The following is a 20813-nucleotide window of genomic DNA, read 5'->3' as shown; positions in this document are numbered from 1 at the left end:
ATTACATTATCTCCCAAGCCTTGAAAATAATCCTCTGTTCTCTGAGACCATTTAGGCAATGGCCCTGCCCTCTAGACTCAGTGTTGGGTGGAGGCTCCTTGGCCCTGAGCTTCAGCTCTGCCTTCCAGGCCCACCGGGACAGCAACTCTGCTCCCTTGCATTTGGGTGGCCCCATTCTCCTAGTCCATTTGAGTGGCGACCTTAACCCCTTGGCCCTGGCAGGTTATGTTCTTCAGCCTGTTGGGCATGGCAGCCCTGGCCGCTCAGCTTTGGGCAGCAGATCTGGCCCCATCCTGCTGACACTCGTGAACAGCAGCCCCACACTCCAGAATCAAATTAGTGAAGGTCTGACTCTTTGAAACCTAGGAGGCTATAGCCCCACCGTTGAAACCCCAGGGGCCAAGGCTCCACCATTTGAGACCCTAGAGGTTGTGGTCCTACCCTTTGAGACTGAGGCAGCTCTGCTTCCTGTGTTCCTCATCTCTTCAGCTTCTGCTTCTAGGTTTCTTGGCCTCTTGGCCCCTCAGGCCCTTGGGCCAGCTTAGTGTCTGCCCTGCTCAGGCAAGTGTTCCAACGCTCTTTAGCTCCACCAGTAAGTGCCTGGAGGCACCCTACCGGTAAACTTTGTCTGGAAGTCACTCAGCTCTCTGGCTCCATCCGTTGGCTCCAGCACTGTCTTGCACTGCCAATCTCCTGGCTCTGTTGCTGCTATGTCTCTCCTGCTGCTTTGTCTACGCCATCTCTAATGTTACAGCTCTCCTTACTTCCTTTGGAGTCCTCACCAGAATTGTCTTTGACATCCATAATTCCACCAACAGTCTCTTCAAGGCAACTTAAGACTCTTCTAGCTTTCTATCCATTCACAGTCTCAAATCCGCTTCCACATTTTAGGTATCTGTTAGAGCAGTGGAAACCCTGGTGGCGTAGTGGTTAAGAGCTATGGCTGCTAACCAAAAGGTCAATCGTTCAAATCCACCAGGCGCTCCTTGGAAACTCTATGGGGCAGTTCTACTCTGTCCTATAGGGTCACTATGAGTCAGAATCGACTCAACAGCAGTGGGTTTGGTTTTTGGTTTTGGTTAGAGCAGTGCCCCACTCTTCTGGTACCAAATTCTGTCTTAGTTATCTAGGACTGCAACAATAGAAATACTGTAAGTGGTTGGCTTTAACAAACAGAGATTTATTCTCTCATAGTCTACAAGGCTAGAAGTCCAAATTCAGAGCACCAGCTCCTGGGGAATGCTTTCTCTCTCTGTCAGTTCTAGGAGAAGGTCCTTGTCATCATTCTTTCCCTGGTCTAGGGGCTTCTCAGCACAGGGACTCTGGGTCCAAAGGACATGGTCCATTCCTGGAACTTATTCTTGGTGGTATGAGGTCCTTCTCTGCTCAATTCTTTCTCTTTTTATCTCTTGTAAGATAAAAGGCGATGCAGGTCACACCCCAGGGAAACTCCCCTTACATCAGATCAGTGCTGTGACCTGAATAAGGGCATTGCATCCCACCCCAATCCTCTTTAACATAACCTAATCTTGCCTCATTTACCACAGGCAAAGATTAGGATTTACAACACACAGGAAAATTATATTACAAAAGGGAAGACAGTCACACAATACTGGGAATCATGCCCTAGTCAAGTTGACACGTATTTTGAGGGGACACAGTTCAATCCATGACGCCTTCCCTATACCAGCAACTCTACCTCTAGGAGTATACCCAGACTCATATAAGAATATTCATAGTAGCTCTATTTGTAATAGCCCAAAACGCTGTGGTAGGGGGCAAATCTTTATAAACAGTTGTTTCTGGTAGGTACCATTGAGTCAATTATGGCTCACAGTGACCCCAAGTGACTGCACCTAGAGCTTTATAAACTGTAATCTTTAAGGGAGCAGATCACCAGGTCTTTACTCCCACAGAGCCACTGGGTGGGTTCTAGCTGCCAAACTTCCAGTGAGCGGCCAAGCACTTCACCATGGATAAACTGTAGTAATGTGTGATAAAGCAGCATACTATATAGCAATAAGAACCAACAAACCATTGCTACATGTAGCAATGTAGATGAACCTGGCAAACATAGTGTTGAGCAATAGCAAGTGGACAGGAAAGATTAAATCCCGCATGATTCCATTTATATAAAGTCCCAAACAGGCAAAACTAAGTCAACGTGCCTAGACATCAGACTATGATCATCCTTGGAAGGGACTGCAACAGGACATGGTTGGAGGGGTGCTTCTGGGGCACTAGTAATGTTTTATTTCTTCATGTGGGCACTGGCCACACAGGTGTCCTTAATTTGTGACACTCATGATTTGCATATGTGTCCTTATATATATTACATTTCAATAAAAAGTCTGCTGGAAAAAAGAAATCTACCAAATTGTTATATAATTTTTTTTGAAAGTAAACATTTAACTCCAGAGAAATTAGCTATGGAAAAACATACTGTCGTGGTTGATTTTCTCCTACCTGGTTAACGTTATCTGGAATATTTGATATCCCGCTATAAAAGAGGCCAACCTCGAAAGACTCTGTTTTCCTGAGCCACCAACACCCACCAGCAACGCATTTCCACATGATGTTCGAACTATCCGTGAAATCTGTTTTGAAACAAAAGAGCATTTATTTGAAAACGGGATTCAAATGTTTACGTTTTCTTGCACTAAATGGGTCCAAGGTTTGGCCATATGTTTCTAGATGAAATTAGAGTCTTTCTTTGAAATTGTATAGCTCAGGATTATAAAAGAGTTAATAATTAAAATTAAAGTTTCATATTGATTTATTCAACTGAAATTCTTCCTTGCCCATCTATATTTACATCATGAAAAACAGAACAAACTGGCTTTACCATCTCATACTTAAAAATTATTCTCTGTGTGTGTGTACGATTTTATTACTTTTGAACTCAGAACGTGGTGGAGCTATTCCTCCCAGACTGCAGAAGATGTAAGAAGGGAGTTTAGGGCTGTTTTCTTCTTACTCATCAGTATAACACACTGAATCATGTAGACATCTAGCTCTACAACAAATACTACCTCCATCATCTCTCTGCCAATGAAAAGTTTTAAAAAGTACCCAAATTCCACTTACAATGGTGGTGGGGGGCATTTATAGAAAAAGACTTAGACAGCCTCTGGTCTTGTAAGTTGCTCTTCTACAGTTGAGGATAAGGCTGGCATTGTGGTTCAACTCTTACGGAGATCTGCTAAAGGCAGTGCCAGAGCTGTCTTTCACGTTAATGCCACTGATTAGGGAGAAAGTCTAGTCAGGTCACTAATTTCATTATCACGACTAAAAAGCATGTTTTTTAAAAGGCATATTTTATGTATGGCAGAGTAGTAGCAATACCTTGATATATATTAATCTTACTATATATTTTTCAATATATTAATCACTTTTGTGCTTTTGCACCTAGGACAATACCCCAAGTCCTCAAGACCTAGCCACAGTGGGAGCTCAATAATTACTTGTTGAATCGATGAACGGATGTGAAAGCTTCCTTAGGACATCTGAAAATTCACCAACTTTGCAGAAAACAACTAGATAATAAATACAGAGCTAACTGCCTCTTCTTTATCAAACCTTCCTACTCCATGTTCTCTAGTCATGGAAAAACTCCCTTTATATCAATCAATTATACGTGAAAACAACTCCCTTCTGCAGCCCTTCAGATTTAAATCAAGCCATGCTCATTTTTCGTGCTGCCTCTAGTTGGCTTCTATTTTTTCACCAGTCCTATACATCCCTTTATTGGAGCCCTGATGGCACAGTGATTAAGAGCTCAGCTGAAAACCAAAAGAATGGCAGTTCAAATCCACCAGCCACTCCTTGGAAACTCCATGGGACAGTTCTACTCTGTCCTATAGGATCCCTATGAGTTGGAATTGACTTGATGGCAACAGGTTTATACACCCTGGTGGAGTTCCTGGGTGGTGCAAATGGTTAACATTCTTGGCAGCTAACCTAAAGATTAGAGGTTGAAGTCCACCCAGAGGCATCTTGGAAGAAAGGCCTGGAGAGCTACTTCTGAAAAATCCACCATTGAAAACCTTATGGAGCACAGAATATTTTAATCAAAGATTCTATAGAAGAATCCTGATCAAAAGGGGGGAAATGCAGAGCAGAATTTAAAATTCTTATGGAATCCAGATATTCTGGCGCCATGGAGGCTGGATGAACCCCCAAAATTATTGCTCTGAAATAAGCTTTAAACCATAAGCCAAAAATATCCCCTGAAGTCATCTTAAAACCAAACAATAGTTTAGCTTAACTAGCAAAGAATGTCTGCCTTGAGCATTATGCTCTTTTAAAGAACTATCTATATGGGATTGAATTGACGACAACAACTGGAAAGATTAGATAGTAACCTCAGGAGGCAGTGAGTTTATGTTAATGGGGGAGGAACAACTCAAAAAAGGAGGGTGAGAATGGCTGCACAACTTGAATGTAATCAATGTCACTGCTTTACACATGTAGAAACTGTTGAATTGGTGTATGTTTTGCTGTGTATATTCTCAGAAAAAAAAACAAAAAATAAAATAAATTATTAAAAAGAAAAAAACCCTATGGAGCACAGTTCTACTCTGATATACATGGGGTCACCGTGAGTCAGAATCAATTCAACAGCAACAGGTAACCTGGTAAAACGTCCCTGTTACCCTTTCCACATCAGTTTGTCCACAATCTATAAGCCAGTCACGAAATTGGCATTTTTAAAGCATCAGCTCCATGGGGAACAAGATCTCCATAATATCAAAATATAATGTGAGGAGGGAATATTTCTTCCCAGGGTTCTCCAAGTTACGTTCCAGGAAGGTAAAATTCTTTGACTCAGTGTGTCAAAAGCTTTGAACACATCAATTTGTCCTTGAAAAACATGTGCTGTCATGCTGATGAATTCAAATAAGGGGTTATAAGCTACCTGGTAAGAACTTATTCTCTCAAGAAGTATCCAGGAAATTTACTAAGCTTCTACATAATCTATTTAGATCAGTAAAGAGTCAATAGTTAGAACCTTTATAAGATGAGTCATTGCATCTTTAAAAAACACCAGGTCAAGAGATGTTCCTCTAATGATTTCATTGAACTGTCTCTGGTAAAACTGGAGCTTTTCAGACAAGAATTCGAAGCTTGGTATCTAGGGGGTGGGGAGGAAGAAAAATATTATTTATTAAGATCCAAATATTTATGAAAGTAGCCATTGTAAAAGAACTCGGAAGTAATTCTGGAAGGAAAAAAAAAAAAAAACCTATGGATTTCCAGAGATTTGTTGCATATTAATCTACTTTGAGTTATTTCCATTTTCTGAGGCCTGAAACCTAACGGCACAAGTTGGACGTTTCCAATACAAAATCATTTCCGCTCTTCCCTTCCCAGAAGCCCAGCACCGACTTCTACCCATGGTAATTAATGTTGGAATGGAACAAATATTTTTCTCAGTTTTTATTTGCTTTTTAATATTGTTTATGGCTTTTTAAAAATATATACACGTTTTTACATTCTTTCTGTAGTCAAACACACAAGTCCTTGGCATTCTGAGGTAAGTAATCACCTACTTTCTTTGCTTTGTGTATTGTTTCCTCCCATTTAATTCTTTGATCTTTGTGCACTTTAGAATCTCTATGTTATGTGACCCATTTAAAAAAATCCCTTTGGAATCTTGTTTCCCATTTCAGGAAACCTAGGGTTTTTTTTTTATACATTAATTTAGGAAGAATGGGGCATTATCATTTAGTCAAGTATTGTTTTATCATATTTATTCGTAGATATTTTCCATTTTGGTTGTTGTTGAGTGAAATGCTTTTTTGTTGTATTTTCTACCTTGTGATTGTTGGCATAGAGCAAAGGTTAGCAAACTTTGTAAAGGGCCAGATAGTAAACATTTTTGGCTTTGTAGGTCATATGGTCACTGTTGCAACTACTCTGCCATTTTAGCACAAAAGCAGTCATAGACAATATGTAAACAAATGAGGTGTGGCTATGTTTCAATAAATCTTTACTTACTGGCACTGAAATTTGAATTCCATATAACTTTCGGGTTACACAATATTATTCTTTCTTTGACTTTTTTCTATTTCAAAATGAAGTCAGCACAACTGGACCAAAGCAAAAGCATAGAAGTGTCCTAGACACATCCAAACAATTTGAGGGTCTGAGTAGCTGGGGCTGGGACCCAGGGACCATAGTCTTGGGGGACATCTAGGTCAACTGGCATAACAGAGTTTATATAGAAAATGTTCTACATCCCACTTTAGTGAGCAGTGTCTGGGGTCTTAAAAGTTCTGAGTAGCCATCTAAGATATATTTGTCCCATCCCACCCAGAGCAAAGGAGAATGAAGAAACCCAAAGACACAAGGAAAATACTAGCCCAAAGGACTAAAGGACCACATGAATCAGAGACTCCACCAGCCTAAAGTCAGAAGAACTAGATGGTGCCTGGCTACTACCAATGACTGCCCTGACAGGGAACACAACAGAGAGTCCCTGACAGAGCAGGAGAAAAGTGTGGAGCAGAACTCAAATTCATGTAAAAAGACCAGACTTAATGGTCTGATAGAGATTGGAGGGACCCCTAAGACTATGGCCTCCCAGACACCCTGTTAACCCAGAAATGAAACCATTCCCGAAGCCCACTTTTCAGACAAAGATTAGACAGAACCATAAAACAGAAAATAACACACGTGAGGAACGTGCTTCTTAGTTCAATCAAACATATGAGACCAAATGGGCAGCTCCTGTCCAAAAGCAGGATGAGAAAGCAGGAATGGTCAACAACTAGACCAGTGGACACAGGGGACCCAAGGTGGGAAGGGGGAGCATGCTGTCACATTGTGGGGATTGCAACCAACGTCACAAAATAATAGGTGTACAAATTTTTGAAAGAGAAATTAATTTGAGTTGTAAACTTTCACCTAAAGCAAAATTAAAAAATTAAAAATCCTTCTTAGCTCACAGATCCAACAAAAACAAGTGGTAGGCTTGATTTGACCCATGGACTACAATTTTCCAACCCTTGGTATAGAGGATAATTATTGAGTTTTATGTGTATTTAATCTTTGGTACTAACCTCTTATTAGTTAAAACAGGTTTTCATTTGTCTTGGGTTTATATAAGTAGGCAATCATATCATCTGCAAACAATGGTATTTTGATTTTTTCCTATCTTATAATTATGCCTATTTTCTTTTCCTCATTTTATTGCACTGCCTAGAACTTTCAAAGCAATGTTAAATCCTAGTGGTAACAGTAGGCATGCTTGTCTCATAACTGACTTTAGTGGGATTCCTGCTAAGTTTCACTGAGAGAACTATTTTACTTGGTCCATGATAACTATGAATCACAACACACAAAGAACTAAGAAGTTACAGCAATCCCAGAGTAGGCCCAGAAAAGGGGAGGCAGGGAGTACTGTTCAGTTAGGTAAGTGGTACAGGAAACTTTTTCTGAAGGATGAAAATAAATACCAATTCATAGACTTTGGGAACTTCAAAAGTAGTATCTTCAGGTTCATCACCAGTTGGTTCAGGCATTTCACGGAGGAAATCTACAAAGTACGGTTCCGGAAGAATACAGGATGCCATTTCTGGGCTAACATTTTCTTCAATGGCACGAGTAAGGTGGGCATTAAACCACTGCTCATCTTCAGGAGTTATAAATCTGAAATTAAAACAGCCTAGTAAAAATGCAAAATATGTATGCGTCTTCTAACTACACGTGGCTTCCACCTCCCTCCACCTCCTCCCAGCCTCTACCTCACCCTTTCGTCATAACTCCAACCAAGGTAGTCGTAACATTAATAGTATTATTTATAGGAAATACAGATAGATAACTTGGGTAGGGTCAAATGTCTCCAAAGCTTGCAATGGGACTACAGAGGTGATAGTCAATAGTAGGCAGGTGTCCTCCTTCTGGGTGTGTGGGCAGAGAGTGCATGGCATACAAACCCTTCTCACGCAGTATCAGAGAAGGAAGAGAGGAGGAAGGGGGACTAACATTTGATAAGTACCACCTACACGTGAGACCCTGTGCTAGAAACTTTACAACTTTGTGGGATTGGCACTATCATCCACATCCTACAGATGAGGAAGCTGAGTGAGGCTCAGAGAGACAGCTGAACTTACACACCAGATTTCACCATGCAAAACCTATACAGAGCTAACAATATTTATAATCACGCACAACTACAATTTGCCTCTGAATTTTACCAACTCTCTGACGAAGTGGCGATTTACAAAGATGTACTGTTGAAATCATACTCAGATAAATTAGCTGAGCATTTTTTTAAGGAGACCAGCAGGTGGGAAATGGCATCCAAGCCCCATAAGCTCTACAGCAAATAAGATGATACTCCTTGCTCTATGTATCTGAGCAGATAATGCAAGAATTAATCTAGTACTATAAGCTTACTATATAAACCCGCTGCCGTCGAGTCGATTCCAACTCACGGTGACCCTACAGGACAGGGTAGAACTGCCCTGTAGGGTTTCCAAGGAGCGGCTGGTGGATTCGAAGGGCTGACTTTTTGGTTAGCAGCTGTAGCTCACCGTAGTTCCTAACCACTGTGCCACCAGGGCTCCAAACTTACTATACAGAACGTTTAAGCTGAAAGATGCACCTGTCTGCAATTACTCTGTTGCACTCGTGCTTGAAAAGGGACAGGAGGGTAGAGACTGAATCACACTCCTCAGCTTTTATGGTTAACATTCCTTGCCAAATTCGGGAAAGATCTCGAAGATTAAAGATGTAGTGAAATTTGGAAGGAGTTGGCAGCATCTTTACCTAAAAGACAAAAAAATTAATACTTACAATTAAGTTTTTCAAGAGAAAACTAAAAACATAACTGCTTCTAGAACCACTTTGCTTCACAAATCCTATCTTATATAAAAACAGTCAGGCTGGGTAAATAAACCAAGATTAAATTGCATATTTTTGTTACAGCACTGATAGAAAAAACACATCATAAATAAACCAACAGAGAATTTAAAAGGCCTTAAGTCCTTGAATGGAACTGATTCAAGAATAACGTACAATGCCAGGTCTACTACCACTGGTTGGCTTTCAATAATTCACTTCCCCTCAGTTCTTGACAACTATGGGAATTGTGGCACTAATCATTCCCAGCCGCTCCACGGGAGGAAGATGTGACAGTCTGCTTCTGTAAAGATTACAGCCTTGGAAACCCTATGGGGCAATTCTACACTGTCCTATACGGTCGCTATGAGTTGGAATCATCTTGATTGCAATGGGTTTGGCTTTGGGTTTGGTAATCATTATTAATCTTACCAGTATATATATGGAAATATGTCATAACAAAAAACTGAATGTGAGCTGGTTGTCGTGCAGGTAAGAACACTGAGTGTTCGCCTCTCAAATCAATAAGGACTATCTTGTATAGACTGCTTTGGTTAAGGTCCTTAATGGGTTTCAATTTCTACAAATATATCTGCATAACATAATTTGGGTTTCTGTGGGGATCCAGGCCTAATCACGCACTTTCATATAGCTATACGTCTACAACAAATTGACAGGCAAATCTGACATGCAGCTATTAGGTAATAGATGTTTTCTGGGTTTTTGTTTAAGTGCAAAGTCTGTGTTCAGCTATGCAAATTTATTTACTATTTCTACCAACTTCTAGACTCTAAAAAGGCAAAGCTATAACAGTAACACATTCTTATCCAGAGAGATCCCAGTTAAGGGATAAACCTGAGTTGCACTAGGTATGAAAGGCATTACTGGTCATGTTTAAAGATCATAATTGATATCACTATCATTGTATTTGAAAATAAAAAAAAGCAAACACTTTCTTCAGTACCTGTTCATGGAATAAGCCCTTTCAAATGGTTAATGCACTTGGCTGTTAACCAAAAGATTTGAAGTTCAAGTCCAGCCAGAGACACCTCAGAAGAAAGTCTTGGCGATCTACTTCTGAAAAACCCACCATTGAAAACCCTATGGAGCACCATTCTACACTGACACATATGGGGTCACCAAGAGTGAAGCCAACTTGATAAAAAAAAAAAAAAAAAAATTTATTTTTTACTTGATGGCAACTGGTTTATACTGAAAAAGCACATTTGAGTGACCCGAGTGACATTTAGAGTAAATTTTTACAGGCTAATTCACCCTGAGGCTGGATGAGACCACTTAGATAAAGAATGTAGATGGGAAACAGGTTCCAACATTGAGACCAGGTGCCCCCCAGTGTTTAGAGGAGGAGAAGAGAAGGAACTTTAAAGAAGGTAGCCAGTGACGTAAGAGGAAACCAGGACAGAAGGATGCCTCTGAAGCTAAGTGAAGAAAGTGTTTAGAGGGAAGGAGTGAATCATTTATGTCAAATGCTGCTGAAAAGTAAGCGGGAGAAGAAAATTAACGTTTGGACTTGGCAAGATTGAGGTCTTGGTGACCTTGATGAGAGCAGTGCAAATGCGAGCCAGTGCAAAATGGGGTAAAGGACGGAAGAAAGGGAGGAAGTAGTGCAAGTAAACATTTATATAACAAACGAAGCTTTGAGGGAGAGACTCCCAGAGGGCCAATGCTTTTCAGACAAGTAAGTACATAGGCACCTCAAACTGAACAATAGGCTCACATGGGGCTTCTCACAGAGCATTATCTCAGAAACTCAGACCCTGCCATTCGTCTACCCATCCATCCAATAGATCTTTTTTGAGTTTAAGAGAGTGGGAATAGCATGTGCAAAAATCCTGCGTTGACATGGAGCAGAACCCCATCCAAGGAACTGATCACTGCAGGAGGCTGTGTGGAAGAGCATTTCATAGAAATACCCCATTCCTCTCCTGAAAATTCTGTATCTGGAATTCCTCCAGCCCTCCTGGGAATCTGAAGGCTGGTACACTTCAGCCTTCCCACAGGATAAACTTCCACCCAGATGTGTGTAACTGGCCTAATCAATGTAGAGTGAACTGCAACTAGTCCATTGTTGGGTCACCTTCACCACTTTTCAGCAAATGTATCACCCCGTTTTTATCTCAGACATACACTTCGTTGCCTTTCCACAAGTGCTGCCTGAAGTCATCTGGTGCCACCATGGATATGCTCAGCTTTACTTAGGGTACTGACTTGTTTACTGAAATCTAGCCCATTTTGTTAAGAACAACAACAACAAAAAACCCATTGTTGTCCAGTTGATTCCGACTCATGGCGACCCCATATGTTAAGAGTAGAAATGCTCCATAGGGTTTTCTTGGCTGTGACCTTTACAGAAGCAGATCACCAGACCTTTCTTCTGTGGCACCACTGGCTGGGTTCAAACCACCAACCTTTAGGGTAGTAAACCAAACCAAACCAAACCCACTGGGGTCAATTCCGACTCACAGCGACCCTACAGGACAGAGTAGAACTGCCCAATAGAGTTTCCAAGGAGCACCTGGCAGATTCGAACTGCCGACCTCTTGGTTAGCAGCCGTAGCACTTAACCACTACACCACCAGGGTTTCCTTAGGCTAGTGAAGTCCAGTGCAAATCGTCTGCACCACCCACGGACCTTTGTTAAGAACACTACCATTCATTTGCTAATTCACGTTCCACCTCGGAAAAGCACAGGAGTTAGACTTTAAGTCTTGGTTATATCTGGTAACATGTATTCCCTCAGTCAACAAACATCTATTGAAGTTCTGATATAGTTTGTCTGAGACAGACATACAAATCAGAGTAACAAGTGGAAAAGAAATGTCCTCGTTTCTCCAAAATTCACCTTTATCTTGGACATCTTGTCTGGTTTATAGTAATATCTCATACATATTGAAAGCCTCATTCAGTCACAATATTTGCTCCCTGGAAGGGGAAGTTGTCATAAATCTATTTGAGCACATAATTTGTCTTTTCCCAAAAAAGCACTATAACACATATGATGTTATGATAACTTAAGGAGCCATGAGGTGAGATTGAGGCTGAATAATAGTTGGCTTTTTTTTTATTATCAGCAACAGACCATTCTGTACCTTAGTCCACTGCCATAGCACTCTGCCTGCTGAGACTAAATTCACAATCATCTCACATATTTCAGGCTTGAAGTTTCTGCAAGGATCAAAGTATCCACAGCCAATTACCCCTGGAAAATAAACAAGATTGAAGATACAACCATACTAATAGATTACAAGGTACATGTTTATCCCAGTGAATAATAAATCATTACAAGACTGACTAAGCTGAGTGATCTCAAGAATTTCTCTCAAGGAACCAGTTGGGACAGGCAATCAGCAGCGGGTCTGCCAAAGCTTAATGTGCAGAGAGAAGCATTTTATATGTATTAACTCAGTTAACCCTTTCAACACCCTATGGGAAAGAATATGAGGTAGATATTATTCCCATTTGTTATGGATCGAATTGTGACCCCTCCAAAAAGATATGTTGAAGTCTTAGCCCCATACCTCTTAACACCTGAATGTGATCCTATTTGGAAACGGGCTTTGCAGGTTAACATGAGGTCATACTGGAGTAGTGTGGGCCCTAATCCTATTAACTGATGTCTTTATAAGAGAGGAAATGATACACAGAGAGGCATGGGAGACAGAATAAGATGGCCATGTGACTACAAAGCCAAAGAACACCAAGGATTGCTGGGAACCACCAGAAGCGAGGAGAAAAGCATGGAAGAGGTTTTCTCTCAGAGTCCTCAGAAGGAATTCACACTGCCAATACCCTGGTTTGTACTTCTAGCCTCCAGAACTGTGAGACAATACCTTTCTGTTCTTCAAAGCCACCCACTTTGTGATATTTTGTTAAGGTAGCCCTAGGAGACTAAAACATCTTTTTAATATGAGAGAACTCTAGCAGAGAGCTTAGTATCTTGCCCAAGCCCACATAGCTAGTATAAGGGTGAATCATATTTGAACCCAGGATCACATTTGAACCTAGGCAGCCTGGCTCTGGAGACTGTAAGTTAGCATTCACCCTAAAGCACATGAGAGCTGGAAAACTACTTAGAGACTATTCCTTCATCTTCTGGATGAGAAGACCTGGTCTACATAGGTAAAGGAAATTGTTCAGGGTCACACGGATTGATTGTTACAGAAGTAGAAAATTGTACCATATCTCCTGGGCTAGACATGTGACCATTCATAGGAAACCCAGCACAGTGACAGTCCAACTGACATTCCTTAGGAATGGACTGACTTGTAGAAAATGCCTTTGATTTTAGGCTGCAAAAGTAGATTTTCTCTATTTCACTTCAGTCAGACTATTATGTTGAGTAACGTGTTCAGCTCTGAGCACATCATTTTCAGAAGACTATGCACATGAATCAAAAAAAAAAAAAAAAGCCCACCGCCGTGGAGGCAATTTCGGCTCACATGGAAACCCTGGTGGTGTAGCGGTTAAGAGCTACAGCTGCTAACCAAAAGGTTGGCAGTTCAAATCCACCAGGTGCTCCTTGGAACCTCTATGGGGCAGTTCTACTCTGTCCTATAGGGTTACTATGAGTCGGAATCGACTGGACGGCAATGGATGAATATGAATAGATGCTCAGAAATGCAAAGCAGGTGTATGAAGGAAGAAGCCGCTGAAGAAGCTGGGGTTTGTTTACACAGACTGAAGAAGAACTGACTTAAGGGAACAGAAAGCTGTCTTCCTAAGTCATGGTTGGTTGTGTTAAATGCCTGTAATGCCCATTTGTTTCCTGAAGCCCTGAGACTCTAGATTTCCAACTTCTGTGGAGCAAATGTTTTCTAAGAAGCATGGAGTCTGGAATCAGAAAACGGGGATTAGCACCACACTTCTTTGACGTACTAGCTAAATGGCCTTGGTTGGGCATTTACTTCACTTCTCTGAGCCTCAGTTTCTTGGTTGGTTTTTTTCTCCCACATTTATTTAAATATAGTAAATACTGAAGCGTAGGTAAAATAGCTTAACAAATAAGCAAACACTCAGGTAGAGTCTGCTAGATTAAAAAATACAACATGGCCCCAGTACTCTAGAAGCCCCAATTTCTCTCCTCTTCACAAACCCCTCCTTCCTCCAGAGGTAGCCACTATTCTAACTTGGTGATAAGCAGTAACTTGTTTTTCTTTATAACTTTGCCACGTATGTTTTTGAACTTTAACTTTTGAAATTTAATTTAATGGAATCATATCATATATTCCTCTGTGACCTGATTTTTTCACTCAACGTTTTATGTCTGGGCTTCATCCATGTTAAAGCATACAGCTGTGTTCATTCATACCCACTGCTACATAGCATTACATTGTGGGTCAGGACATTAAAATTTATTTATCCAGTTTTATCACCTAGAAACATTTGGGTTGTTTCAAGGTTTTTGTTATCACGAACATGGCTCTACGGACATTCTTGTGTTAAGTGTTCTGGTGCGCACGTGCAAAATCAACTACAGGCGGATTAAGGATCTAAATCTGGAAGGTGAAACTATAAAACGTCTGGAAGAAAATTTAGGAAAATCTGTGAATGCCTCTGGCTTGGAAAGTATTTCTTAAACAAGACTCAGAAAGCACAAATTATTGAGAAAAATATTAAAAACTGGAATACACCTAGAAGGGGAACTGCAGTGGGATGTGCAGGGGCTTAACTTCACAGCAATGTCCACCCCCACCAGCCGTAGATGAGTGTCTCAGTTGCTTCACATTTTCACCAAAGCTTGATTTTAAGAGAGGTATCGTTTTTTGCAAATCTGGTGGGTATAAAATGGTATCTCCCTGAGTTTTTAATTTGCAGCTTCCTGGCTTTTTTTTTTTTTTTTGAATACTAATGATGTTTATCATCTTTGCATTTGTTTTATGGCCATTCGGTTTCCTCCTTTTAAAGTGCCTGGGTTTTTGCCCGTTTTTATACTGGGTTGTTTGCTTTTCTCTGATTGATTTATAGGATTTCTTGAGATATTCTGAATACTAATCGTTTGTTAGTTATATAGTTTGAAATTTTTTTCTTCCACTTTATGGCTTGTCTTTTCACTCTTTTAATGTTATCTTTTCAAAAACAAACAGAAGTTCTTAATTTTAATTTTCTCAAGTTTGTCAATTTTTTCCCTTTATGGTTTGTGCTTTGCAAATCTTGTTTAAGAAGCCCTTTCCTACCCAGAGGTCATTTAGTTTTTCTCCTGTGTTTTCTTCCAAATGTTTTATAGCTTTGCCTTCTACATTTAAGTCCTTAATCCACCTGTAATTAATTCTGTGCTTGGGGTGAGGTAGGAATCTAACGTCAATTTTTTTCCCATGTGAATTACTAAATATCCCAGAGCCACTTACTGAAAGTCTGCTCTTTCTCCTCTGATCTTCAGTACTTGCTATATCAAATAACAAATACCCATATATGCACAGGCCTAGATCTCTTATATATACAAAACTTTCGATGATACAATTTACGTGAACTTCAGGTTGGTGTCAAAAATCTCATTTTCATTAACATATCAGAGGCTACCTTTGACTTGTATATCGTTAGCCTATGATTGATCTGCTATCATTCATGAGCCCCAATTCCTCTGATTAACCATGTCAAGAAAACCAAAGATCAAAGGTTCACTTACCTCTAATGCCAACCATCAAAAAGCCTATTTCCAAATATTTCTGAGTCTAAGGATACACTGAAAACATGAGTCTTCTTAGTATTTAGTCCCTCTTTCCTGGCATTTAGCTCTCCATTTCAGATACTTAACCCCTACTTCAGATACAGCCTTTTTATCTCTTAAAGTTTTTTATGTTTTATATCCATTACGTAATGCAATAAAAAATTAAACACCAAGAATATTCATACCAAAAATTTTGTCTATTGAAGCATTTGACGGCAATGTGCAATTAAACACAGTAAACTGTCTTTTTAAACGTTGGGGAATGTCATTTCGACCACCTCCAGGGTGGATCATGGCTGCTATAAGCTGCACATCAACAATAGTAGTGAAGTCTCCAGGCTTATCCAAGCTATACATTCCTTCCATTTCCATCATCTGTCGCACAATCTCATTAGTTATCTGAAATTTTATAGAATAATATTTATTAACATATCATCACATTCCTATATAACCCAAAACACCCATTGACATCAAGTCGATTCCCACTCATAGAGACCCTATATGACAGAGTAGAACTTCCCCATAAGGTTTCCAAGACTATAATCTTTATGGAAGCAGATGGCTACATCTTTCTCCACCTGAGTAGCTGGTGGGTTCAAACTGCTGACCTTTCGGTTAGCAGCAGAGCACTTAACTACTATACCACCAGGCCTTGGGTAGGGAACCATTATTTGTAGAGCGATCTATAAACACACACCCAGAGTCTGGCTTCATAAGATGCATTTATTAGTAATTCAGCAGAGCTATAGCCTCTTTTTCTGTCCTGGGTCTTTTCTCCCACAGAGCCACTGGGTGGGTTCAAATCACTAACCTTTGCCCTAGTTGCTGAGCACTTTAACCATTGTGCCACCAAGAACCCTTAACATACCAATCACCCATTGCCATGGAATGGATTCCAACTCATAGCAACCCTATAGAACAGAGTAGAACTGCTCCATAGGGTTTCCAAGACTGTAATCCTTACAGGAACAGACTGGAACATCTTCCTCCTGCACAGCGGCTGGTAGGTTCAAACCGCCAAACTTTCAGTTAGCAGCCAAGCACTTAATCACTGTGCCACCATGTCTCCTTAAATTCATATATGTTGTTGTTGCCGTTAGGTGCAATCCAGTCAGTTCCAACTCACAGCAACTCTGTAGGACAGAGTAGCACGCCCCATAGGCTTTCCAAGGAGTGACTGGTAGATTTGAACTGCCAACCTTTCAGTTAGCAGCTGAGTTCTTAACCACTGCGCCACCAGGGATCCACATTCATATATAGCTCCTATTATGTAATACACATGCGATTAGAAGAAAATATTCCACCCTTACCAATGAAGTGTTTGTGAATGTCAATCACCTTCAAACCAATTTGACTTAAATGACGCCATCCTGTGATGGTTAATCTTACGTGTTAACTTTGCTAGGCTATGGTTCCCTGCCATTTGGCAAACATTAGCCTAGTTCCATAATGTAATCTAATGTAATGCAGTCTGTTCCATAATGTAATCACCTTCCATAATGTAATCTAATGTCATGTCAGCAATCAATCTGTTGAAAAGGGAGTTTTCTTTAGATGTGCTCTGCCTCCGCATCACAAACAGATACTTTGGCAGAACTCTCTCTCTCTCTCTGTCCCTCTCTCTCTCTTCATTCTGTACTCTTTACATTGCCTGACCTATTGATCTTGGGATGCAAGCCTGCAGAAGTCTCCAGCCTGCTGCCTGACCTATGGATTTTCGACTTGCCAGATCCCACAATGATATAAGCAAATTCCTTGAAGTAAATATATAGATATAGACATATATCTCACTTATATAGACATAGATATATATCTCACCAGTTCTGTTTCTCTAGAGAACCCCAACAAAGACACACTCATATATTCTAAACGATAAGTTAAACATGTCTAGTGCAAGTTCAATGTGCTCCTTACCACACTGATAAAACTAATTGTTCAATAAATTTAAATGGGTGAGTTATGGGATATTTGGTACAATCACAACAGTACTCAGACTTACAGCAAGTTTCACTATAGACATCTTTCATGTTCAGCGTTCAACACTTTAGATCAGAATGTGGGATGGTTTCAGTCCTGAGCTTTCAATATTACACAACTGAATATATTGATTCTAAATTTTATGTCCTCATCTTCTCTGCAGCCTCTAACGCTGCTTATACTCCCTCCCTCTTGAAACATTTTTCTCTCCTGATTTCAGAAGCCCAATTCTTTCCAGATTCATCGTGTGACTCTTAGATTGCTTATTCTCAGTCTCCTCTCCAACAGACTCTCTCTCCACCCACCCCTCACATGTAACTGCTCTCCAGCGTTCCATCTGCAGCCCTTTCTTCTACTCACTATTCCAGGGGATGATATCTCAACTTATGCCCTGAAGAATCTAAAATTTGTAAGTCCAGTTTCAGTGTCCCTTCTAAGCTCCACGCTTGTATATCAAATTCCTACTGGGCATCTCAAAGTGGCTGGTACACACGCTCCTCAAATGTTAACATTCGTTCATTTAAAAAATGTGTAATGAATGATTACTATATGCCACCTGTCTGATACTTTGTCATAGTGTGGTGGCTTGCATGTTGCTGTGATGTTGGAAGCTATGCCACAGTAGTTCAAATACCAGCAGGGTCACCCATGGTGGCCAGGTTTCAGCAGAGCTTCCAAACTAAGACAGACTAGGAAGAAAGGTCTGGAGATCTACTTCCAAAAATTAGCCAAGAAAAACCCTAAGGATCACAACAGAATATTGTCTAATATAGTGTTGGAAGATGAGACTCTCGTTTGGAAAACCAAAAATCACACCTGTTGCGGTCGAATCGGTTCCGGCTCATATTGACCTTATAGGACAGAGTAGAACTGCCCCATACGGTTTCCAAGAAGTGGCTGGTAGATTCAAACTGCTGACCTTTTGGTTCGCAGCTGAGCTCTTAACTGCTGCACCACCAGGGCTCCCCTAGATTGGAAGGCACTCAAGATACACAGTAGCCACGCAATGGACTTGAGCATACCAACAATTGTGAAGATGGTGCAGGACCAGACAACATTTCGTTCTGCTGCACATGGGATTGCCATGAGTCAGGTCCAACAGGATGGAAACTAATAACAACACTCTGTGTCAGGCTCTGTTATGGCATAGACAAAAATCCCTATCCTCATGGAGCTTATATTCTAGTGGTCGGAGACAAAATGCATATGTGTGTGTGTGTGTGCATGTACGGTATGTATGTATGTCTGAATGAGTAAATTAATAAGTAGACGGTATATCATAAGTGTTTTGAAGAAAACAAAGAAGAGAAAGTGAATGTGAGAGACTCAGGGGGTGCAACTGGATATGGCGGCGATCAGGGGAGGCTTCTCCTGACATGACATATGACATATAAGTTGACTTGAAGGAGCTGAGAAAGCAAACCACTTAGATAATCTAGGGGAGGAGTATTCTAGGCAGAGGAAACAACAAATGCAGTGACGCTGAGTGGACGTACAGCATGTACAAGGATCAGGAAATGTGGCTAAAGCAGAGAAATGGGGTGATGAGATCAAACAGCATCAGGTCTTTGGGCAATGGTAAGGATTCTAGAGTTTATATTCTACAAGTCCCACTGGACAATTCTGAGCATAGGAGTGTGTCACGATCTGACTCATGTTTTAATTGGCTGCTGATTTCAGAACAGGCAGAGAGGAGCAACGGAAACAGGAAGACAATAAGGAATCAGTTTTAATGATCAAATTATCCGAGTGAAATAAGTCAGACACACAAGGACAAATATTGTATGATCCCACTTACATGAAATATCTAGAACAGGCAAATTTATACAGACAGAAAATAGACTGGTGACTACCAGGCTGGGGAGAGGCAGGAATGAGTAGTTATGGCTTAAATGATAGCTTCCGTGTAGGGTGATGAAAAAGTTTTTTGGAAATAGTGGTGATGGTTGTACAACATTGTGAATGTAATTAATGCCACTGAATTATACGCTTAAAAACGGTTAAAATGGCAAATTTTATGTTATTTATATCAGGGGCAGATTATCCAACGGGCAGGCACTGTGCTCACCTTGCTTACCAGAAGATGGGGTAAACCCCATGTGAAATTGTTCCCTACAGATCAATAAGTAAGCACAAGTAAGCCTGTGCGTATCTTGCTTACTTGGTGATCCACCCATGTCAGGAATTGTAAATTTGAAAAGAGGCTTTAATTCTGTAGAAGGGTGCTGTGGGGTTGGGAGAGAGACAGACGCCAGTCATACCTAGAAGCAGAATCTTTGATGTGGTGAAAAAATGTGAAATTGTTCACTACAGATGATCTGGTAAGCAAGGTAAGCACCATGCTTACCTTGCCTAATGGATAATCCACCCCTGATTTACATTTCCACAACAAAATCTGAAAAAGAGAGAGCTCAATTGAGGCCCATGATCATGGTTTTAAAGTGAAACCAGTGTTGTGTGTTTTTCTCCAGTCAAGTTCAGCTGCATGGTTGCAGGTGGATGGGCAACAGGCCAAGAGTTTTAACAAGGATTTAACAAGGTTGAGGCTTTAACAGATGAGTAGAGGGTGTATGCTGAAGTGATTATAATGATGAACCATGGAATTCTAGCTGGGTAAGGAAGGAAGTTAAGGAAATGAGAGGAAAAGGCAGACAATTAAGTGATGATAGGATCAGTAGACTGTGGTTTCAGGTGGAGTCTGGGCAGTAGAGGGAATGAGTTAGACTGGAGATGGTGATCAGAGAATAAAATGCTTGAAACTGAGATAACGAAGGAGTAATACTTACTGATAACGACCGGGTGTGACTGTGTGTGTGGCACCCTGCATGAGGCAGGGTGGAGGACACGATCATCAGAGGAGAAGATCTCAAGGAACTAAGCCAAGATCATGTGTGTAGATTTTGGCATCACCAAGAATTATGGGACGGTCAGGACCAGCTGTAAGCCCTGGTGGTACAGTGGTTAGAACACTCAGCTGCTAACCAAAAGATCAGGAGTTCAAACCTGTCAGCCACTCCACAGGAAAAAGATGTGTCAGTCTGCTTCTGTAAAGATTTATAGCCTGGGAAACCCTAAGGGGCAGCTCTACTCTGTCCTATAGGGCCACTATACATCAGAATCCACTCAATGGCAATCAGTTTGGTTTAATGCAAAATGAAAATATGAGGCCCCCTGTTCAAACGTTATTAAGAATTTCAAGATGGCGACAGTGGAGCATTAAACCAAACTTGGCCCTGTGTGACAGGTCTGGCACCCATGAAGCCGGCCTTGATGAAGGGATAGTACTGGAGTGAGTAACAGTGTG

General features: G+C 40.8%; 1 protein-coding gene across 1 annotated transcript in view; it reads right to left on the bottom strand.

Annotated features, from left to right (window-relative positions):
* The window catches only part of DNAH8 (dynein axonemal heavy chain 8), a 367281-nt gene that overhangs the window by 134157 nt on the left and 212311 nt on the right, over positions 1–20813 (bottom strand). The window contains exons 57-62 of the mRNA XM_049891307.1: positions 15718–15931; positions 11958–12067; positions 8612–8775; positions 7461–7653; positions 5012–5134; positions 2467–2597 (exon numbers count right to left, since the gene is read on the bottom strand). Coding sequence (XP_049747264.1) covers positions 2467–2597; positions 5012–5134; positions 7461–7653; positions 8612–8775; positions 11958–12067; positions 15718–15931 — 935 coding nt within the window. The remainder of the gene's footprint in view (positions 1–2466; positions 2598–5011; positions 5135–7460; positions 7654–8611; positions 8776–11957; positions 12068–15717; positions 15932–20813) is intronic.

This window comes from Elephas maximus, chromosome 1 (assembly GCF_024166365.1).
Source record: "Elephas maximus indicus isolate mEleMax1 chromosome 1, mEleMax1 primary haplotype, whole genome shotgun sequence".
Lineage (NCBI taxonomy): Eukaryota > Metazoa > Chordata > Mammalia > Proboscidea > Elephantidae > Elephas > Elephas maximus.
This window is presented reverse-complemented; position numbering and strand designations above follow the sequence as displayed.